The sequence below is a fragment of the Artemia franciscana genome, chromosome 4, assembly GCF_032884065.1.
Source record: "Artemia franciscana chromosome 4, ASM3288406v1, whole genome shotgun sequence".
Lineage (NCBI taxonomy): Eukaryota > Metazoa > Arthropoda > Branchiopoda > Anostraca > Artemiidae > Artemia > Artemia franciscana.
In genome coordinates this window covers 24879211-24901688 of record NC_088866.1, presented here as the reverse complement: position 1 = coordinate 24901688, position 22478 = coordinate 24879211, and the positions used below count along the sequence as shown (strand labels likewise).

Sequence of the window (22478 nt, the reverse complement as noted above, 5' to 3'; positions counted from 1 at the left end):
AAACTTTTGACTTGTATAGAAAAACGAAATACAATTTAGATGTTGTCACTTTTTGTCTTCATTAAATAAAACTTGTTAAAATGTTAAGTAGCAAATATCAGTATATGTAAATTTAACTGACAATCCATGTTCATTTGTATTTTTTCAGTAAAGTGGAAATTATGCTTCGGTCTTGACAATGCATGGGGGTTGTCAGCCCTGCTTACGTTAATTTTGGCTGGTTTCGAGTTTGACTCTGTTATTTATTGTAGTTTCTGTTTGTTTTGGGTCTCACTTATCTGTCCATGGTGATTTTGGCATTTTCCATACTTTGAAGATTATTTTACTTTATTTCTGCTCATTTTTAGTTTAATGGAGCTCTTTACTTTTCTTTGAAAAACTTGTTTTGTGGAAACCTTTTTAAAATTAATTTCTGTTTTTTTGGTGATATATTTTTTTCATTGGAAAAAAATTTATATCTTTTAATTTTTCTATAAGAATCTATAGTTTGGCTTGCTGTTAGAATGTTGGAGAAACTTTTTCAACGTTATTTAATCCTGACCCAAATAGCATTGTTTTATCCAATTTTATACCTCATCAATTTGACCTGAAAAATAAAACTAAATACCATTCCCGCAATAAACTAGCTATCCTCTTTGACAACCTGGATACTTTTACTCTCTTTGGAGGATCTTTTCACAGAGGAAATTTTCATGGGGTAAAGTAATTTTCCATCAAGGTCGTGCTGGATTTTAAGCCATTATTTAAAAATCAATCATAAATTCAACAAAACAACAAGTTTTTCAACTGAAAGTAAGGAGCAACGTTAAAATTTAGAACGAAGAGAAATCATTACGTATATGACTGGGTTTGCCCTCTTGTCAATACCTCGCTCTTGACGCTAATTTTTTTTTAGTACTTTTAAAAGAACTATTCATTCTAATTAAACGGCCTTTGTAATTCAGGGGTCATTCTTAAGGAATTTGAACAAATTTAAACTTTAGCGTAAAGAGCGAGGCGTGAACGATGGGATGAACCCCCTCATATATGTAATAATTTTGTTCGGTTTTAGTTTTAATATTTCTCCTTACTTTCAGTCGAAAAACTTGTTTATTTCTTTAATTCCTTGAAAGCTTCAATCTAATACTCTTAGCTTGACTAGTAGCAATAACTGCACTAGCATTAGTAGCAGTATGCGTATAGTACCTTTGGTTTCTTCAACATCCCCTTCAACACATGCTGAAAGTTTCAACTTAGTACCATCAGCTGCTTTTGAAGCCTTTCTGATACGTCCTCTTGACAACCTATGTGGGCATAGTGTTTTTCGATTTAGTTCCATACAGTTTCATTGTTTCCCAAATTTCTCACTTTAATGCACTTAGTTTTTGTAACAGCAGTAGCAGTACCAGCAGAAATTGAAGTAGCAGCAGAATTAATTGTAGCAGTCTTATCTTTAGCGGCAGTAGCAGTAGTACAAATAGTACTAATAGTGACAGTAGTAGCATTATGAATAAAATCAATAGCATTAGCATGCAAATATTTTACTATGGTTAGTTCAACTTCACACACCAAGCTGTATCAAAGATATTGCTATTGCGGCCTTTCGACAACCTGGATACAGACCAAGTTTTATGATTCAGTTCTCTTTCCCCTAGAAATTCCCTAAGCATTTCATCTTCATACCCTCAGGCATAGTTGTAATAATATCCACAGTAGCTAGAAGTAGTATTAATTGTAACAGCGTTAGTACTTGTAGCAGCAGTAGCATTAACGTATTCTCTTTTGTTCAGATGAACACCCCTCTCATCAAGTCTTTGAAAGCTCAACTGATTACAATTATCCATCGCTATGATATTACTGATATGTCTTTTTGATACAATTTGTATCCATATACTTTATGAATAAGTATTTTAATGCTCTTAGTCATTAGCCACATTAGAAGTAGTTGTGGAAGTGTAGTAGCAGTGTATGCAGCATGGATAGTAGTATATGTAGCAGCGTGCACATGTTGCCTTTTGATCAGACTTTCTTCCCCTTTAAGAATTCTCCGAAACTTCTAACTTAATACCTGAAGCAATTTTGAAATACGCTTCTTTGACAATTTTCACGTCCATAGTTTCTTTTGATTTGGTTCAGGTTTCCCCTCAATATTTTAATTGGAGCCGTGTGGCAGTATTAGTAGTATTGATAGCACTAGTAGTAGTGGTAGGTATAGTAGTAGTGGTAGCACTCAAGCATTGCCTTTTTGATCATCTCCCCTATCGTTTGATGTACGTTGCAATTTAATATACAAAGCAATTCCTTAATCCTAGGGCTATAATGAAAGAAAGATTGAAATGACTAGTGCATGTTGTGCAGATGAAGGATGACATATTGCCGAAGGATTGTCCTTTTCGGCCGTCTGTCTAGGACTAAACGAAAAGCAGGTTGTCTTCATTTGGGGTAAGAGGTGTCATAAAGAAAGATTTAAAGGAAATGAGAACTTCCTTGGAGGGTGTAACGAGGGAGACTTTGAATGGACTGAGATGGAGGAGGAGTGTGTGTAGCTGTGTTGGCCTCAGGCGGCTTTATGCTGAGGTGAGTTGTTAACAGTAGTAGTAGTACTTTCTGAGTTACGCCCTTCTGACAATCCGTAAACACATTACATGTTTTGATTTAGTTCAATACTTTCCTCGACATTCTCTGAATACTTTTCATCTTTTTTGAAAACTAAAGTTCAAACATGCCTACTTTTATGCTGTCATTTTCAACTTACTTGCATAGTCTTTTGAAAAAAACTTATTCTATTTAGTATGATTGGGGCTTCTAGAACCAAAAAAGGAACTCCGGAAAACGGAGCATGAAAAATCAAATCTTAGATATGTTCAGAAATTTACTGTGCTTACAAAAATTATCAAAAATGGAAACTTACAACTCTTTTCAAAGTTCAGAAAATATATTGAAAACAATGATTTGAATTTTGTTTTTCCTTCCATTGTTTTTAGAAAATTGAACCAGCGCTATTTTAAAATCGTTGAAACATAATGTGAAAACATATTTTATTGTGTGTAAATAACTGTTAAAATGAAAAATAAACAATTATTAAAGAATAATGACGAAATAATTAGCAGTTTTAACACTAAATGTATAAGCTGTCGTTGCATTTCATTGCATTAATTAATTATTATACAAATTTATTAATACAACAAATATGTAAATAGGGCTGCTGTTTTAAACATGAATTACAAAAAATTGCATTATAGAAAGATAATTATATGTAAGTAATTATTTTACATTAATTGTATATTATGTTAAGAATGTTCTTAATACTGTGATGGAACATGATTTGAGAATTAAACCAGCTGAAAATAAAAGCATCTGTTTAATGTTTCTACCAGAAAATAATATAAAATTCTACAAAAAGATACAGATGTCTTTCAGATACAAAACTTAGCAATCTTATAAGCTAAACAAAAGAAAAACAATAAAAAAGAATCTGCATTGTATTGAGGAGCTTACTGTTAAACAAATTTCCACATGGCATCTGAATTTCAGATGCCATGTGAGGCGGAAAACGATTGGTACTGCTGCAAGAAATCAAGAAAAGAAGTGTCAAGATGATGAATTATATAGAAATTTTAAACACTTGGAGCAACATTTACAATTTGAATTTTACTTTCAAATGAATATCTATCATTTAAAGAGTCAATATAGTTAAAAATTTTCAGTAGCATTAAAAAATTTGAACAAATATCTACATACTTTATATAATCGTTTTTTTTTAAGATTGTATTTCTCCGTAAATTAAACATTTACCTATTGCCTAATAGCATATCCAACCGAATCAGAGGACTGTTAGAAAAAAAATATAGAAAATTTATATAAAAGTGCAAAATCTTTCTGCCCCCAAAAGAGCCAGCTTTGGTGCTATATTTTAATCAGATTCAATTAAAAAAATGTGTGATATTTAACATTTACATTTTAGAATTTGCCTGTATTTGTTTATTGTGACTTTAAGAAGGTGCAAAGTTATAATTCAATGTGGCACTGACAGTTTGCATCGAGTCATCTGATGCTGAATCATCTGGTTCATCTATCCTCGATTGGATTCTGGATGTACCCAATAGAGTTTGAATCTAACTCACCAATTCTCTTTAGTAGTATTTTTCCGCAGAAACACTAAACAGTTTCCTAACCGTTTCTGTTTGTCAAATGGTACCCAAGAATAGTTTTTTTCAGGCCCAACAAGCAATAAATGCAACGAAATTAACAAAAGACAGTTTCCTAACTTCAAAATACGGTGATGTAAACTCTGTAGCTAACGCTATTTTGACGCCAACATCAGCACCAGCTTGTATTCTATTTCATGTTGCTTGTATCAGAACCAACAAGCAATGTCCCAATGAAAGTGACCCACAAGAAAGTGTCCCGATTAACATTAGAGTTTCTAGACTTCAAAATACATTAATTTGAACTCTGTAGCTCATGCTATTTGGACGGTGCTAATGAAGAGTGATGGGGACTGCTGAAATTACGAAAATTAGACTTTCGCAGAATATACTATTTTTTATTACTATTTCAGTAATTTTTACCTTTAACGCTTATGAAGTTATTATCCTTCGCTGTTTTTATGTTAGAAAACTGTCTATTAGTTTTCATAAGACTCTTTTTTCTGTGGTCATTTGATCTGTATTCTGACCTCCTGGGAGAGAAAGTAGACACTGCTGCTACAAACACAAAAATATAATTTTCTCTATTCTAAAGATAGGGGAACATGAGTCTCCGGTTAATGGTTTTCGACAAAGAAAACTTTCAGTGATGTACTTTTATTTTTATTTGACGTAATTTTTGAGGATTTTTTGACAATGTTTAGAGTTCTGAATTACTCCTCAGTTATAAAATTACGATTCCCAAACATAGGTAGATTGAAATATTTTTCTTGTCAGGGATTTTCTTTGAACATGAGTTTTTTTCAGACTTCGTTTCATTCCTTACTAGTTCACTTTCTTCAGTTTACTTTACTAGTTCATTTTTTACTAGGTTCCAAGCACTGTCACAACTTGAGGAAGTCATTCATAACGGTTGCTGCTTGTACTTTCTTATAATGGGAAAATTGGTTTATTGCCCCGGAAAATCGGTTTGATTTACTAAGGACAGTGAAATGAAATCTGCAAGTTTTAGCTGGTTAAATAGAAAATTACACAACAATACACATCATAAAAATTAGCAGATGTTGGGATTTCAATTTTTAACGAATGCTCGTTTTTGTTAGTAGGCAATGCAAACTTAAAAAAAAGAAAGACAGGCGTAAAATTGGCAAAAAAAAAGTTATTATTACACGGCACCGAAGAGCTTAAGAATATTCCTTTCCTTTGAGTATGTAATTGTCTTTAAAACGAATGGATTGCTATTAATAGAATTTTTACGTACGAAAAGTGTCGTCAAATAGATTTAGCTCATTCATCGTATGTTTAAGCAAGAAAACACTTATAAGAAGATGGTAAAGTCCTAAAATGTCATAACTTTGAAACGATCAAAAGAAATATCCTAAAAATCATAGCTGTTATGCATGTAGAGCCGCATTTAGGATTTTTGTTGGGGGGAGGGGGTACAATATATTTTAAAAACATCGAAAATGTTCTTTTATGTATTTTTATTACCTCATTACGAGTCAGACCAACACTTTAGAGTGAAGAGTGTGTAGGTATGAATAGACCTAATATGGGTTCGAGGAGCAAATAAATTTTAATTTGGCTGTGTATGGTACTTCAATGCTATACAGTTTTGTTTATAGATGATATTTTATTGGATCACTTTGGCTCAGAAGAATTAACAATGAAATTTGTTTTTAGAAACCACCTCTTTAATGAGTAAAAATAGCATAAAATAAAGAAAGTAAAGACGTACCGTCTTATGACCAAGATCTTGTACAGAGCAAGGTAAAAGAGCAGAGCCTCCTGGATAAGCGGTAATAGTTATATTAGTTGGTGCGTTTATAAATTTCGTCTGCAGCTTCCGTTCATCACTCTCTATGTCACGTAACTCGAAAATTCCAACCAGCGGAGGGAGAGCTGCTAGACCTATAATCATTCATAATTTCAACAAGAGAATGCGCTGTTTCTTCCAATATAACTGAAGCAAACAATTATACCTGATATTTTCAAATTTTAGTTTTATTTCTTATATTCACAAATTAAAAAAAGAAGATTTTTGCGCTGTAAGACAACCTGTGAAGGATTGTAGGTGCACGAAAGCCTACGTAACTACTTACCTACGAATTAATTAATCAAAACTGAAACAAATTAATAAAAATAAACAGCCTATAACCTATGTGCTTCCAAAAAGAAAAAAATTAGTTAAGAATAACTGACTGACAAATAATACAGATAGATAAAAATAAAGAATCATATCTCCCTCACTTAATTCCCCTTGCTCCCCCACCTCCCTTTTCTGCTTAACCTTACCTTTCCAGTCCACCCCTCCCTCCCCTATCCATCTCAACTACCTCTCCGTTCAACAAATGTCATTCAAAAAGTAGTCTTTTTATTTCTTTTTTAACAGAGCGCATGTTCTGTCGGCCTAACATTCAATGGTGGTGCATTTCTGATAGATGGGCCCATGTGTTTCTCTGAGAACGAAGACCGGGTACCATGATATAAACCAACAGCTATAATGTCACTATGTCTAGTTCCATAATTTTTCCGGTTACTATTTGTCTAGTAAAAATTCCTAAGCATCGGGATTAAACCATTAAAGCACTGATTAACAAATACACCTGCGCAATACTGTATCTGAACCATCTTTTATTTCGCTGACATTAACAACCTTCATGGACGCAAAGCATGCACAAGCATTCAGCACACCCAGAATATACTTTCCAAGTATTCTAACACCTTTATTTTCTAAAACTTCCAAGCTTGCTTAATAAGAAGTAGAGTTATAGCTTTAGCTTACACCGACGAAAAAAGATTAGCCGGGGAAGAGTTTACTTGGATTGGAATTTGTTTAGGTTTAATGCAAGTGGGTTGACCTTTACCGGTCGAATTTCTTACGCGATGAATTCAACTGTACTCCTGATAGCACAGCTATAAATTCTAATTTGAATAGCCAATTTTCCAAGACTCTGTTTGCAACTTCTCCTGTAACCATAGCACATCTAACCAAAATGTCTATAGCCATGCAGCCTACTGTGACCCCTGTAGCATAATTTTATAGGATACTCCAGCAAAATTTAATTTCAAGTTTAATTTCTGCAAAGGGTCTAAGTGGCCAAGAAAATTATGAATGTCATTTTTAAACTGACTAAGTAGACAAAATACAAGACCCCATTTTCGTGCATCATAAGGGTTTTAGTCTGGAATAATCAAATTATTTACAGAAATTGACTTGGCTGGACAATATTATATATAAGTCTTAAGTGATCAGGATATAATTCTAGGGTGCCCATTTTCGGCACAACACTTAATTTTAAGTTTATACTGCTTAAAAAGGGTTCCCTTTACAGATATAACCTTCAAGCTTTCACAAAAAGTTGCATTTCCTTTTTCTGACTTACCAACAGGAGAAAACTTGGCTTGTGCGCTCTTATTGCTTTCTCCAAATCTAATATTTTGTGTTCCAGTACCCACCTCCTGCCTTGCAAAAGGATAGTTCCTGGAATTTTAAATCTATTCCCTTATATGTAAAATCAGCATATAAAGCCAACTCTTTTGATGTATTAGTTGTTATTAAATTTCTGTTTTTTTAGGGTTTCGGTTACTATTAGGCTGGCTCGCCCCTTACTTGTAGTTTGTTATCACTATACTGTTCGAAAACAATTATATGGATTTCAGAGAACAGTTTTAGCTTCTCGTCTCTCCCTCCTCAACACAAAATTACGTGTCCTTTTGACCCAAGCTGCTTCCTGCACTACTCAAAAGTTTGATTTTGGTCATCGAGCAGTTCACAATATTCTTTATAGATCTTCTGTTAATAGCCTGGACACGCATAGTTTGCTTATATTTATCTTTGCCTCCTCCCCAAGCAAAAACTTGAGGTCTGTTGGGCCCTGCAGCTCCTTGAGTTTTCAAGTCAATATCGAAAATAGTTCCTGAGGTATTAAGCATACTCTATGTTCTTAATCTGGGAAACACAGTGTTTATAGATTTCCATCGTAAATAGATTCAAGTCCCACAGGGGCTTAAAGTGCCAAAAAAATTCTGCATATCTGAGACAAGAAAACGTAGACCTTCTTTGCCTTTTCCCTCACGTTACTGGTCGAATTCTAAATACCCTCTTTGCCCAACAGTAAACTCCGTTAAAATTTCAATCTGATCACCTCAGTCGTTCCCAAGATAATGCACGTACACTCTTAGTCTAGAAAATTTGTGAAAAAAAGGGGCCAACCTCAAGCAAATTACTATGCAAATGATTCTTTCACTACCCGACCCAAAATATGTGCTGATTACAAATCCGAAAAGCTTACCACTCTAGGTCTTTCACAAATTTGAGTTTTTGAGGCTGAATTTGAGGGTGAGGCAAATAATGTTGATTGAGTAAATGCCAGCAAATGTGATTAGATGCGTCATTTCTACGCTTTTTTTTGCTGATGAACATGAGACTACATGTCTAAAGTCAAAAGAATCGTTTGGGGCTTTAAAAGCTTTGAAAGAGAGTAAGGTTGGGTGAGAAGTTATGGGAAAATTGTCAAAAAGGGGTTAACCTACAAAAATTGCTATACAAATGATTATTTCACTATCCGACCAAAAAATATGCGCTGATTCCAAATCCAAAAAGTTTGGTGCTCTAGCTCTTTTACAAGTTTGAGTTTTCGAGGTTGAGGCAAAAAAATTTATTGAGTAAATACCAGCAAATGTGATTAGATGTGTCATTTCTACGCTCTTTTTTCGCTGATGAACATGAAACTAAATGTTTAAAGTCGAAATAATTGTTTGGGACTTAAAGCTTTGCAAAGATATTAAAAATTTTTATTTTCTTCTTTACCACCGTCTTCAAGGTTTCAGGCACCAACTGTATCACAGTTAGAACAGCTTGTTCCTTTGGAATTGCCACAAGCCCAGGTACATTTTAATTCATGCTTTTTCTCTTTCGTGCTGACTGGCTTTCATCGTTTGAGTGCTTCTGACGACTGAAGATGTGGCATAACCGCAACTAAGAATCCTATAGTGTGGAATGTGTTGTGTCCTTCGATCGCTCTTACGTTGTAATCCGCATTATCAGCAACATGATGCATACAGAACTTGCCTTGCAATTCGAGTATTTTGATTTTACAGACACTGAAGCATTTCGCTCAAATAAACTGGTCTCTTAGCAAGGTGAACTGAATTCTATAGCTTTGAGAGTATCAAAGGTAAACAAAAAGGTAAAAGATACGACATTAGACTTTACAGTCCGTACCGGCGGTGCTGATCTCCGTTTCTTGGCCCTTCAGCCAGGAAGTGCAATGTAGGGTTGTTTGAGAGTATCAACTAGACTATGGCTCCCTTGCTGATGATGAGCCCTTCACTACGAGTCCTACTTGAAGAAAAGATTTAATGGCCCTAGGTCGAGTGGCTTGCATGATGCTTTGGCCCATGGCAGCTATTTTCAGTTTAGTTTCTTTGTCCATGAACACTTTCTCCAGAAAGAACTTCAGAGTCTGTGGCATGTAGCTCAAATTTTCTTCGAGATTTTTCAGGTCATGCGTCTTAACATACTCAGTCATATCTTGAATGATACATTTTATTTCGCTCTTCAACAACTCAGCAGCTGCACTAATAATGTTCATTTCCTCTGGTTTTCGTTGCTATCATTTGATTGTACGTAAAAGTTTCGCAGTATAGTATTAGCCGTGGGTCTTAATTTCACAACACTAACCTTACCGTTGGTCTCTATCATCCAGTAGCCTGGGCATAGGTAATACATTTTGGTTTAGCTCGCCTTTTAACTGTGAATTAGTTTTAAAAAATTAAGTTTTTCTGAGGGAAGTTAAGAGTGAAGTTGAAACTTAAAACGAGCAAATTTTATTGCTTCACAGCCTATCTAATATACATCAATAAAACTGACGCAAACAAATGAACTGGTAATATTTCTCTGTGTTTGTGGGATTACAGAAAATTACTGCTTTATTGAAAACACAAAAGCCAAGTAAAAAAACAAGAATATTGATTTAAGAGTCAAAAGTAAATACTTAGCATCAACATCAAACTAATCCAACACTTTTCCTAGTTCTACAGGAGCTGTAATATCAGTAACTTTCAGTATACAATTAAAATTATCTTAAAAACTTGGGTACAAAAATAATAAGTTTAAAGTCATTACACAGCATATACAATAATGGATTGATTGACCAGGTAACATCTTGGTCTCACCTACTATCAGAGGCAACGCTATAGCGTTGCATATAGTAAAGGCCATATGGCTTCAATGTTTTATTGTTTATTTATTTATTATTATTTATTATCTTCCCAGAGGCGCTTCATGAAAATAGCGACGAAGACCACACTGCCTTTACATATCAAACAAACACTGATAAGGCTACTGATAAGCCCTCAAATATTACCTATATTCTGTACATCCCAAAAATCACAACAAAATTGTAAAATGTTTGCATAAAAAATAATCAGTATGTAGTTTTCACTAATAATTTTAAAATCATTAATATCTTAAACTCCGGTAAAGATAAAACCCCAGTTACTCGCCAAAGAGGGGCTTATCAAATACCTTGCGATTGTGGAAATAACTATGTTGGCAGGACCCATCAGAATCTAGAAAAACGGCTACACCAGCATAAAGAAGACACAGAAAAGGCATCAATTTCAAATAGTTCCAATAATTCCTTTGATTCTGCTTTAGGTCGGCATATGTTTAATAATCCCTCCCACACGATACTTTTTAAAAAATCTTCACTTATTAGTAATGATTTTGGGATGAAATAGAATCGGGAATCAATCGAAATTCGTCTCAAAATAAATAATAATATTTCTTTGAATAGGGACTCGGTGGGGTATTCACTAAATTCTTTATACTCAAATTTAATTAAAAATGATCGAACGAAATGTTTTACTAAACCGATTTACAATAGTATTGAATCAGTTACAAAAAGACTTCGAGGAAAGCTGCCAAAAAAGCAAGATTAGCTGTGAAAACTTGCATTGAATCATTTTGTACTGTTTTGTTTGAATGAATTTATCATTTCACATCACTTTATTTATCAGTCCTGGTTGAACTTCGTTGAAGTAAGGATGCTAGGGCTGTTTTAAAAAGTTTTAAAAAACATTATTAGTTTTAATTCTAACATTTTAATGTAAGTTTATATATACATATATATATATATATATATATATATATATATATATATATATATATATATATATATATATATATATATATATATATATATATATATATATATATATATATATATATATATATATATATATATATATATATGTATATATATATATATATATATATATATATATATATATATATATATATATATAAAGATAAGCCTACAAACCAAGATTAGAATATTGGAAGCTACAGTGATGACAGTGGTCAAATATGGCTCTGAAGCATGGACACTCCGAAAAGCAGATGAAAATTTACTAGATGTTTTCCAGAGAAATTGCCTACGGATTGTTCTGGGTACCCGGCTGACTGACCGTATTTCAAACAGTAGGTTGTACGAAAAGCGTGGTTCAATCCCGCTTTCTGGGGCTATAATGAAAGAAAGGTTGAGATGGCTAGGCCACGTTCTACGGATGAAGGATGACAGATTACCGAAGATTGTCCTTTTTGGCCAACCGTCTGGGGCTACACGGAAAGCAGGTCGTCCTTGTCTGGGTTGGGAGGATGTCATAAATAAGGATTTAAAGGAAATGGGAACTTCCTGGGAGGGTGTAAAGAGGGAGGCTTTAAATAGATTAGGTTGGAGGAGGAGCGTGCGTAGCTGTGTTGGCCTCAGGCGGCTTGGTGCTGCAGTGAGTTATTAGTAGTAGTAGTAGTAGTAGTATATATATATATATATATATATATATATATATATATATATATATATATATATATATATATATATTTTCTGGTGTTCTGTTGAAGACGGCCTTTGGACATAGGGCTTAAGTATCCACTGAATTGAATTCCACTTTCTTGGAAAAAAAAATTCCTTGTTGTTTCTACTTTGTGTTTGTTTGAGGTACTTCATATGGAAAGAGTCGTAACCAAGACTTCGGTGGGGGCTCATTCAATTGGAAATCAGAAGTTTTAGTGCCCAAAATAGAGACAAATAGACTGGAGGGCAATTAGCCCTCCCCGCCCATTTTTCCCAAATGTATTCGATAAAAATTTTGAGATAGCCCTTTTTGTTAAAAATAGTTCAAAGATCATATTATATTAAAAACTCCATTATCAACACACACTCCAGAGCCTAGGGGCAAGCATTGTAAGTTGTTTCCATGGGAGTATATATGGTTTTCATTGAAGGGACACTCGTATAAACTTTAGAGAGGGCTCATTTGATTGAAAGTTGGGAGTCCTAGTTCACTTTTTAAGAGTCAAGAGAGATCGGAGAGAGCCTAGACCCTCCCCTCCATGTCCTTTTTCCTCAAACCCATCTGAGAAAAATTTTGAGGCAGCCATTTAAAAAAAAAAAATGTAGTTCAAATATCATATGGCGAAAACTTCGGGTCTGACAGAACCCTCGAGGGTCCAGGGGTAGGCGTTGTAAGTTATACCCTGGGGATAAGTATGGTTCCTATGGAAGTGATGCTCGTATAAACTTTGGAGAGGGCTTCTTTGATCGGAAATTGTTAGTTCTAGTTCAGTTTTTGAGAGTCAAAAGAGATGGAAGAATAACTAGCCCCCCCACGCCCCTTTTTCTCAAATGCACCAAATGAAAATTTTGAGTTGGCCATTTCATTAAAAATATTTCAAAGGTCAGATGATTAAAACTCAGGTGTCGATACACCCCCCCCCCCACGGCCCAAGGGGAAGGCGTTCTAAGTAATGCCCTGGGGGCATATATGGTTCTTATGAAAGGAATGCTCGTATAAACTTCAGAGAGGACTCATTCGATTGGAAACTCAAAGTTCTAGTTCACTTTTTAGGCGTCAAATGAGATCGGAGGGCGACTAGCCTCCCCTCTTTCTCTAAAGCCATCCGATACAAAATTTCGAGATAGCCATTTTTCAAAAATAGTTCAAAAATTAGATAACAAAAGCTCAAGGGTCGAAGCAACTCTTCATCGTCCGAGGGGCAGGCGCTGTAAGTTATATCCTGGGGGCGTGCAGGCCTCTTATGAAAGTGATGCTCGTACAAACTTCAGAAAGGGTTCATTTGAATGGAAATTGAAAGTTCTAGTTCACTTTTAAGAGTCGAAATAGATCCGAGGGCAACTAGCCCCCCATGCCCCTTTTCCCCAAATGTATCCAAGAAAATTTTGAGGTAGCTATTTTAAAAAAATTATTTCTAAGGTGAGATAACGAAAAATACGGTATCGACGCAACCCCCCAGGGCCCGGGGGCAGGCGTTGTAAGTCATAATCTGGGGGTTGATATGGTTTTTATGGGAGGGATGCTCTCATAAACTTCAGAGAGGGCTCAATTGATTGAAAGTTAAAATTCACTTTTTAGGTCTCAAAAGAGATCCGATAGCAACTAGCCCCTCCCCCTACGCCTTATTCCCCAAACCCATCCGATAGAAAATTTGAGATAACTATTTAGTAAAAAAAAAATTTGGTGTCGATACAACCCACCAGGGTCTGGGGGCAGGCGCTAAGTTATACCCTGGGGGCATATACGGTTCTTACAGAAGGGAAACTCGTATAAACTTCAGAGAGGGCTCATTTGAATGGAAATTGAAAGTTTTAGTTCACTTTTTAAGGGTCAAAAGATATCGGAGGGCAACTAGTCCCCCCAACACCCTTTGTGCCCAAAGCCATCCAATACAAATTTTGAGATAGCCATTTTCTTAAAATAGTTCAAAGGTCAGGTAACAAAATCTCCGGTTTCAACACACCCCCACAGGGACTGGGGGCACGCGTTGTAAGTCATTTCCATGGAACATATATGGTTCTTATGGAAGGGATGCTCGTATATACATCAGAGAGGGTTCACTTGATTGGGAACTGAAAGTTCTAGTTTATATTTTAAGAGCCAAAACAGATCTTAGGGCAACTATCCCCTCCACTTTCCTTTCCCCCAAATCAATCCAATAAAAATTTTGAGATAGCCGCTTTGTTTAGAAAAGTTCGAAGGTCAAATAAGAAAAACTCCGGTGTCCATGCAACTCCCCAGGGTCTGGGGGCAGGTGTTGTAAGTTATTCTCTGGGAGCATATATGTTTCTTGTAGAAGGGAAACTTCAGAGAAGGCTCAGTTGAATGGAAATTTAAAGTTCTAGTTCTCTTTTTAATAGTCGAAAGAGATCCGAGGGCAACTATTCCCTCGAGCCTTTTTTCCCCAAATAATCCGATACAAGTTTTGAGATAGTTATTTTTAAGAATACTTCAAACATCAGATAGCAAATCTTCGGGGTCGACAAATCTCCCCACAGCCTGGGGGAAAGTGTTTTAAGTTACGCCCCGGAGTCGTATAAGGTTCTTAGGTAATAGGTGGTCGTATAGACTTCGAAGGTGACTCATTTGATTAGAAATTGAAATTTATAATCCACTCTTCAAGATTCAAAAGAGTTCCAAGCGCAACTACTCCCGCCCCCCATCTAGCCCCTTTCCCCCAACTCCATCCGATAAGCCATTTTTTTTAATTAGTTAAAACATCAGACAGTAAAAACTCCAGGATCGAGACAACTCCCCAGAGATTGAGCGCAAGTGTTTTAAGCTATGCCCCGGAGGCGTATTAGGTGTTTATGTAAGGGGTTGTCGTATAAACTTCAAAGGTGGCTCACTTGATTGGAAATTGAAAGTTCTAGTTACGTTTTTATGAGTCAAAAGTTAACAGAGAACATCTATTCCCCCTGACACAAATGCCCTGTTTTCACCAAATGCACCAAATAAAAATTTTGAGATACCAAGTTTGTTTGAAATAGTCAAACGATAAAATGTCAAAAACTTCGTTGTCAACATAGCCCCGCCCCAGAGTCAGGGGAAGGGTTGTAACTTATGTCGCGGGAGCATATAAAGTTTTTACGGAAGATGTGATCGCATAAACTTTGGAAGGGACTCAAATGATTAGAAATTGAAAGTTTTAGTTCACCTTTTAATAGTTAAAAATGATCCGATGGTGTCTAACCCTTCTCCTCCCTCCCAACATTCTATTCCCTGAATGCGTCCAATTGAATTTTTTATAGCTATTTTGTTCAAAATAGACCAAAGATAATATAGCAAAACTCCAGGGATAAAACGGCCCCCCAGAATCCAGGGGCAAGGGTTGTAAAATGTGCCCTGGGGACATATAAGACTCTTATGGAAGGAATGGTTGTATAAAGCTCTGAGAGGGCTTATTCGATTGTAAATCTGAATTTCTAGTGCCCTTATAAAGAGTCAAAATTGATTGGATAGCAGCCCCAATCAAATCAAATTTGATTTCCAATCAAAATTTTGGGATAGCTGTTTTGTTCAAAATAGTTTAAAGATCAAATAACAGAAACTCCACGGTTGTCACATCCCCTCAGAATGGTTTTATAAAGTTCAGAAATAGCTGGTTTGATTGGAAATAGAAAGTTCTAGTTACCTTTTTAAGGGTCATTAAAAGTGATTGGACAGAATCTCCCCCCCCACGCCTTTCCCCCAAATACATCCGATAAAAATTTCGAGATAGCCAATTTGTTCAAAATAGTCCAAAATTCAAATTTCTATAAATTGGGGGTTGAGAAATTCTCCTTAGCACCCAGGACAAGAATTCTAACTTATATAAGTTGTAAGTTCTTAAGAATCTACTACTACTAATAATAATATTAATAATAACTCACCGCAGCGCCAAGCCACCTGAGGCCAACACAACTACTCACGATCTTCCTCCAGTCCAATATATTCTGAGCCTCCCTCTTTACATCCTCCCAGGAAGTTCTGATTTCCTTTAAATCTTCATTTATGACATCCTCCCATCCCAGACGAGGACGACCGGCTTTCCGTTTAGCCCTAAACGGTTGGCCGAAAAAGACAATCTTTGGTAATCTATCATCCTTAATCCGCAGAACGTGACCTAGCCATCTCAACCTTTCTTACATTATAGCATTGAAAAGTGGGACTGGATCAGATTTTTCGTACAGCCTACTGTTTGAAATACGTTCAGTCAGCGAGGTACTCAGAAAAATCTGTAGGCAATTACTCCCGAAAACATCTAGTACATTTTCATCCGCTTTTCGGAGTGCCCATGCTTCAAAGCCATATTTGACAACTGTCATCAATCTAGCATCCAATATTCTAATCTTAGTTTACAGACTTACTGGAAGTGATCGAAAAGTAACAAGCCCCCTCTCCACCTGTGCCTTTTTTCTCCAAATGTATCTTATACAAATTTAGAAATAGTCATTTTGTTCAAAATAGTCCAAAATATAAATTACTATAGCTTAGGGGTTGAGAAATCTTCCTTAGCCCCCGGGGCAAGGATTGAAACTTACGTAAGTTGCCTATAATTAGAATGTAAGGTTTTCTGAAAGGGATGGTCGTATTAACTAGGGAGGGACTCATTCAATCGGAAATTGAAACTTTTAGCTCTTTTTTAAGAGTCAAAAGTGATCAATGGCCATCTAGCCCACGCCCCCCTTTCTCAAAGGGTATCCGATCAAAATTTGGAGATAGCCATCTTGTTCAAAATAGTTCAAAGGCCAAATAACCATGCTTCTGGGGCTGACCCCCAAGCCCCGGGGAAATGGCCCTGAGCTATAGAACTTAATTATTGTTACTTTGATACTTTGTTTACCTTGATACTTGGATTTAGTGATTTACGTGGCAAGTTCGATTTACGATGCAAAGGCTGTAAGTTGTGCAAGTTGCTTATTTTTACTTTAATACCTCGTTTACTTTGATATCTTGTAAATTTAGATAATTTGTTTTACTTTGATTCTTTGGTACTTTGATATTGTTACTTTGATACTAGTTTTAATACTTTCATGAAAGTTTGATGTTGAAAAAAAAACCTTATATTGAAATAAGGAGTTTTTAGAAACTTGAAACTTTTTTCAATCAAAAAAACGAACAAAAATTAGTAAAAAAAATACTTTCAAAAAGCCAAATTCTCTCCGACAGAATTTAGGCTACGAACTTCTAATGATGGTGTCTACAAACAAGAATATAAGCGTTCCATAGCGAAAATAAGATAATGTAGATTGAAAAGATGAAAAATTATTTTCAGTGTTTGGGGATAGTTTTAAGAATAAGTGGTAAAAAGAAACATTATTCAGTAATAGAATAAGTTATTTAGGATAGCTTTAATAAAAATAAGTAGGGTAAGTAAGGTATTTAGGATGGTGGGTAATAAGTGTGAATAGGAAACATTATAAATGGTGTATATTTTATAGATTTGCATAGACCGTTAGGTAGCTTGCAGAGAATTTTGAAATAAAGGATAAGTACTGGAAGGATTAAGTAAAAGTAATTAATCTGGTAATTATTTTAATCTATTTGTTTTTTTTTCCTTTTTTTGGGAACTTTTTAGTGGTGGTGTTGGTGATTGCTTAGTAGTATTTTGTTGTTTACTTTTTTTTCGCGTTCGCGCGCCATTTTATTTATTTAGTTTAATTACTCGTGTCTAGAGTACTTTGAAAAAGGAGAAAAAAAAGATGAGCACACGAGGAATCGGAAGAAAAGATGGGAAAATGCTGAAGTATGTACGAAAAAATACAGCATTTATTAGTTTCTCTGCATTTACAGAGGAAGACCTGCCAAGTGAACTTGAGATTTACATATGAATGAAATACAAAGGTTTGCGAAAAGAAAATGTGATAGACATAGATGGGTCAGTTTTGAAGTTCAAGAAAAAATTATCTGTTAAATTTACAGACTGTGAAGAGCTCGAGAACTTTTTAAAGGAAAGAAGAAACGGAATGTTCCCATTTGCAACGACACATGGAGAAGTTAAATATGTAATTATTGAAAACTGCGAGGATATACCTAGCTACGGTAAAATCGAAGGAGCACCCGTTGAGATGGAAGGGTCAACAGTGTAAAAGGCACTGACTGGGCACGGTGCGGTGCTACAGTGTAGAAAAGATGTTTACCAGGGAGGTGAATATATGGAAACTTCAAAACAAGATTTACAGCAAAAATGAAAATAGCTAGGAACATTCCATCTTTCGTTTTGTGGATGGACTACGAATGCGAGTATGGTACGATGGACAGATTAGAACATTTGTCAGGTGCAAGCAGGAAGGACATAGGGCGGCGGAATGTTATTTGTCTCCATTAAAACCCGTCACAAATCAAGGAAAAGAACGGGAGATAGTAGAAATTGATGATTATGTGTCATTTCCCATCCTTGACATAAGAAATAAAACGAAAAGATTCAAATATGGATAAAGCCTCAAGCGAAGATGAAAGAAAAATTGAACAAAGAGTAGAGCAAGCATTGGAGAAAATAGGAGAAGAACTAGAAAACAAACAAAAGTCAGAGACAGAAAATGAAGAGGCTACGAAGAAAGGGCTAAAGAAAAAATGTATAAGGAAGACAGCTGAGATAACGGAAAACAATGAAGAAAGTGAAAAAAAAGAAGAGAACGTAGATATGCGGTCTCGTAGCCAAACTACACCAGGAATCACAACAAGAGGGATGAAGAGAAACAAAAACAGACGGTTTAACAAAAACAAAGAAAAACAGAAAGAATCTGTAATGTTAAAACGCGTCGAAAATATGTAAGCTATGTTGAGTAGCGTTATACCGGTGGTAGCGGTGGACGAAAACGAGGATAATACATCAGGGAACATGGTAAAGGAAGAAATGAATATGTCAGCCTCATCTAGTGGCTCGGAAAAAGAGAACAATAAGTGAGAATTTGTGAGGAAGAAGAGAATGAAACGAGAATAGAATCTTATCCAAAAAACTTATAAGTTTGAATGTAAATGAACTGAGGCAACGAAAGAGACAGCAGCGTTTAAGAGAATTTCTTATGACGGAAATTATAGAATTAGCTCTTATGCAAGAAAGTGATGCTGAGAATTTAAAAAGTGTAGAAACTAAATACAAATACATAAACAACACTTTTAATGGTGGCGGTAGTGTAGCAGTGGTATATAGACCTCGGTTTGAGCCAGAAAATGTTGGAATCGACGAAGAAGGAAGAATTATTAGTTGCGCGATAAATAGAAGAACTTATCTCAATGTTTATGCACCATACGGATCCCAAAATGTGAAAAACAAAGATCTATTTTCCGGTAAGATATTGCAGTATTTAACCCACAAAATACTGATGAGTTGATATTACTTTGAGATTTTAGTTGTGTAACAAGTAAGAAAGATGCCATAGCCCTAGAAGAATATACTTGCAGAGCCTTGGTTGAGCTAATAAATCGACTGGAACTGGTAGATGTATCGGAAGAACTTAAGAAGATGAATAGCTTTGCGATAATAAACTGGGTGGGAAAACACGGAGGTGGAGCAAGACTTGACAGGGTTTATGAATCAGAAGTAATGATACAGAGTGTGGAAAACATAGAACACAAGATAGTGTTTTTCACGGACCAAACGCAGTGTTAGTGACATACAAATATGAAAAAATGCAAGGAAGAAGAAAAAACCTACATGGAAAATGAATACTGCAGCGCTAAGAAGTTATTAATATGAGAAAAAGATAGGGAAGATATTAGAATCGATGAATGAAGAAGATACCAAGCTGCTACACGAATACTGGAAACATACGATTAAGTCCAAAATTATGAAAGAGGTAAAGACAATGTCAGGAGTATTGTCGAAAACTGGCGACGAGTATCTGAAATTTCTTTATAGAATACCTTATGAGGTAAACACAGATAAAGGGAGGAAGAAATTCATGTAAGTAATATTTCGAGGCTCGTGAGACACTAGCGATAAGAGAAATATAACAAAATAAAGCAGAAGCTTATAGGATAAAAGCGAAATGCGAAGACCGGATAAGGAATGAACAACTGAAAACAACACTTATTTCAAAGAGAAAAAGAAAGCAACAGAAACCAATCTTAGAAGAGATTAAATAAAAAAAAAAACTAATTTTTTAGCTGAAAATAAGCGACATTAAAACTTAAAACGAACAGAAATTACTCCGTATATGAAATGGGTTGTCCCCTCCGCAATCCCTCGCTCTTTACGCTAAAGCTTTTAATTGTTTTAAAAAGTATAATTGTGGCAAGAGTCAAACTTTAGCGTAAAGAGCGAGGGATTGCGGAGGGGATAACCCATTTCATATACGGAGTAATTTCTGTTCGTTTTAATTTTTAATGTCGCTCCTTACTTTCAGCTAAAAAATTAGTTTTTTTTATTTAATTTCTGAACGTTTTTGAATTAATGCATGTTTGGTTTTGGCTCTCCGCACATAAATTATTAAAATGAAATTTGTATATTAATTCTTTTTTTGGCTAAATGGCTTTCTCTTAGTTTCGATCAGACGATTTTGAGAAATAAGGGGTGGAGAAGGAGGCCTAGTTGCCCTCCAATTTTTCGGTTACTTAAAAAGGCAACTAGAACTTTTAATTTTTAACGAACGTTTTTATTAGTAAAAAATATACGTAACTTAAGAATTAACTTACGTAACAAACTTTCATAACCTTATGTTTTTATTATGTATACGAGAGGGTTTGTACCCTCGTTAATACCTCGCTCTTTACACTAAATCGTAAGTTTTGTCCCAATTCTTTAAGAATGACCCCTGAATCAAAAAGGCCGTAGAATAAATAGTTGAAATTACTAAAAATACTTTTGCATAAAGAGCAAGGTATTTATATCCTCCTAAATACCTCGCTCTTTATACTAAAGTATTTTTAGAACCCCTCATATGCGTAATAATCTCTGTTCGTTTTAAGTTTCAATGCTACTTCTTCCTTTCATTTGAAAAAACGTTTTCATGTTTATTTTTCATTGTTTTCTTATAGTAATGCTAGAAAATCCTGCGCCCTTTTCATTGAATTTTTCTTCTCCCATGACAGATTCCTCCAAGGGAAGATCCCCCAACATAGCCCCCTCTCCTCAGCCCCATCCCCAAACAAAATGAAATCCCCCTGAAAATGTCTTTACACTTCCCAACAACCATTACTATATGTAAACACTGGTCAAAGTTTGTAACTTGCAGCCCCTCCCCCAGGGATTGTGGGGGAGTAAGTCATCCCCAAAGACATAGTTATTAGGGTTTTTGACTATGTTGAACAAAATGGCTATCTCAGAATTTTGATCCGTTGACTTTCGGAAAAAAATGAGCGTGGGAGGGTCCTAGATGCCCTCCAATGTTTTTGGTCACTTAAAAAGGGCACTAGAACTTTTCATTTCCGTTAGAATGAGCCCTCTTGCGACATTCTAGGACTACTTGGTCGATACGATGACCCCTGGGAAAAAAAAACAAAAAAACAAAAAACAAACAAACAAATAAACACGCACCCGTGATTTGTCTTCTGGCAAAAAATTCAAAATTCCACATTTTTGTAGATAGGAGCTTGAAACTTCTACAGTAGTGTTCTCTGATACGCTGAATCTGATGGTGTCGTTAAGATCCTACGACTTTTAGGGGGTGTTTTCCCCTATTTTCCTAAATAAGGCAAATTTTCTCAGGCTCGTAACTTTTGATGGGTAAGACTAAACTTGATGAAACTTATATATTTAAAATCAGCATTAAAATGCGATTCTTTTGATGTAGCTATTGATATCAAAATTCCATTTTTAGAGTTTTGGTTACTATTGAGCCGGGTCGCTCCTTACTACAGTTCGTTACCACGAACTGTTTGACAAAATGAAAAATGAAGAAACAAATGAAAAATTGGGAGATACCCTGGAAGAAGTGATATCCTTCTACAAGAGTACATTGTACGAGAGTGGAAGAATTCTTTCGGAAAACTGAATATAATCATGTGATAAAGGAAGAAATTGATACACTAATATTTAATTTGACAAAAGAAGAAATAAAGAAAGCTATACTGGAGACAGATAACACTAAAACACCAGGACACGACGGAATACCATACGAATTTTGTAAAATACATACCGAAGAAATTGCAGAACAACTGGCAGATATTTTAATGAATTACTAAATAACGATGATACAGTGTTTGGGGATGATGAAATTAATACCTTGAAAAAAAGTAGCGGTGAAGACTTCAAAAACTGTAGGCCAGTTAATATCATCGATTGCGGTTATAGAATTATGTCTAAGGTATTTGCAAACTGTCTCTAAAAAAAAGGTGCTACCATCCATACTAAGTGTAAACCAAAGAGGAGGACTAGAAAACTAAAAAACACAGCACATGGGTTGGGTAATATAAGAGATATAATAATATATGAAGGAAATCGAAAGGAGAAAAGAAAATAATGTGCAGGATAACGAGTTAGGATACTAAAAAGGTATTTGATAAACTAAGAAAAAATTCTAGAATGGATCATGAGGTATTACGGTTTGCATGAAACACTCATAA

The 22478-nt window shown here is 35.3% G+C and overlaps 1 protein-coding gene across 4 annotated transcripts in view; it reads right to left on the bottom strand.

Moving 5' to 3' along the window:
* The window catches only part of LOC136026192 (uncharacterized), a 305310-nt gene that overhangs the window by 82819 nt on the left and 200013 nt on the right, over window positions 1–22478 (bottom strand). For all 4 annotated transcript variants that reach the window (XM_065702511.1, XM_065702512.1, XM_065702513.1 and 1 more), the window contains exon 11: window positions 5866–6038. In XM_065702511.1, coding sequence (XP_065558583.1) covers window positions 5866–6038 — 173 coding nt within the window. The remainder of the gene's footprint in view (window positions 1–5865; window positions 6039–22478) is intronic.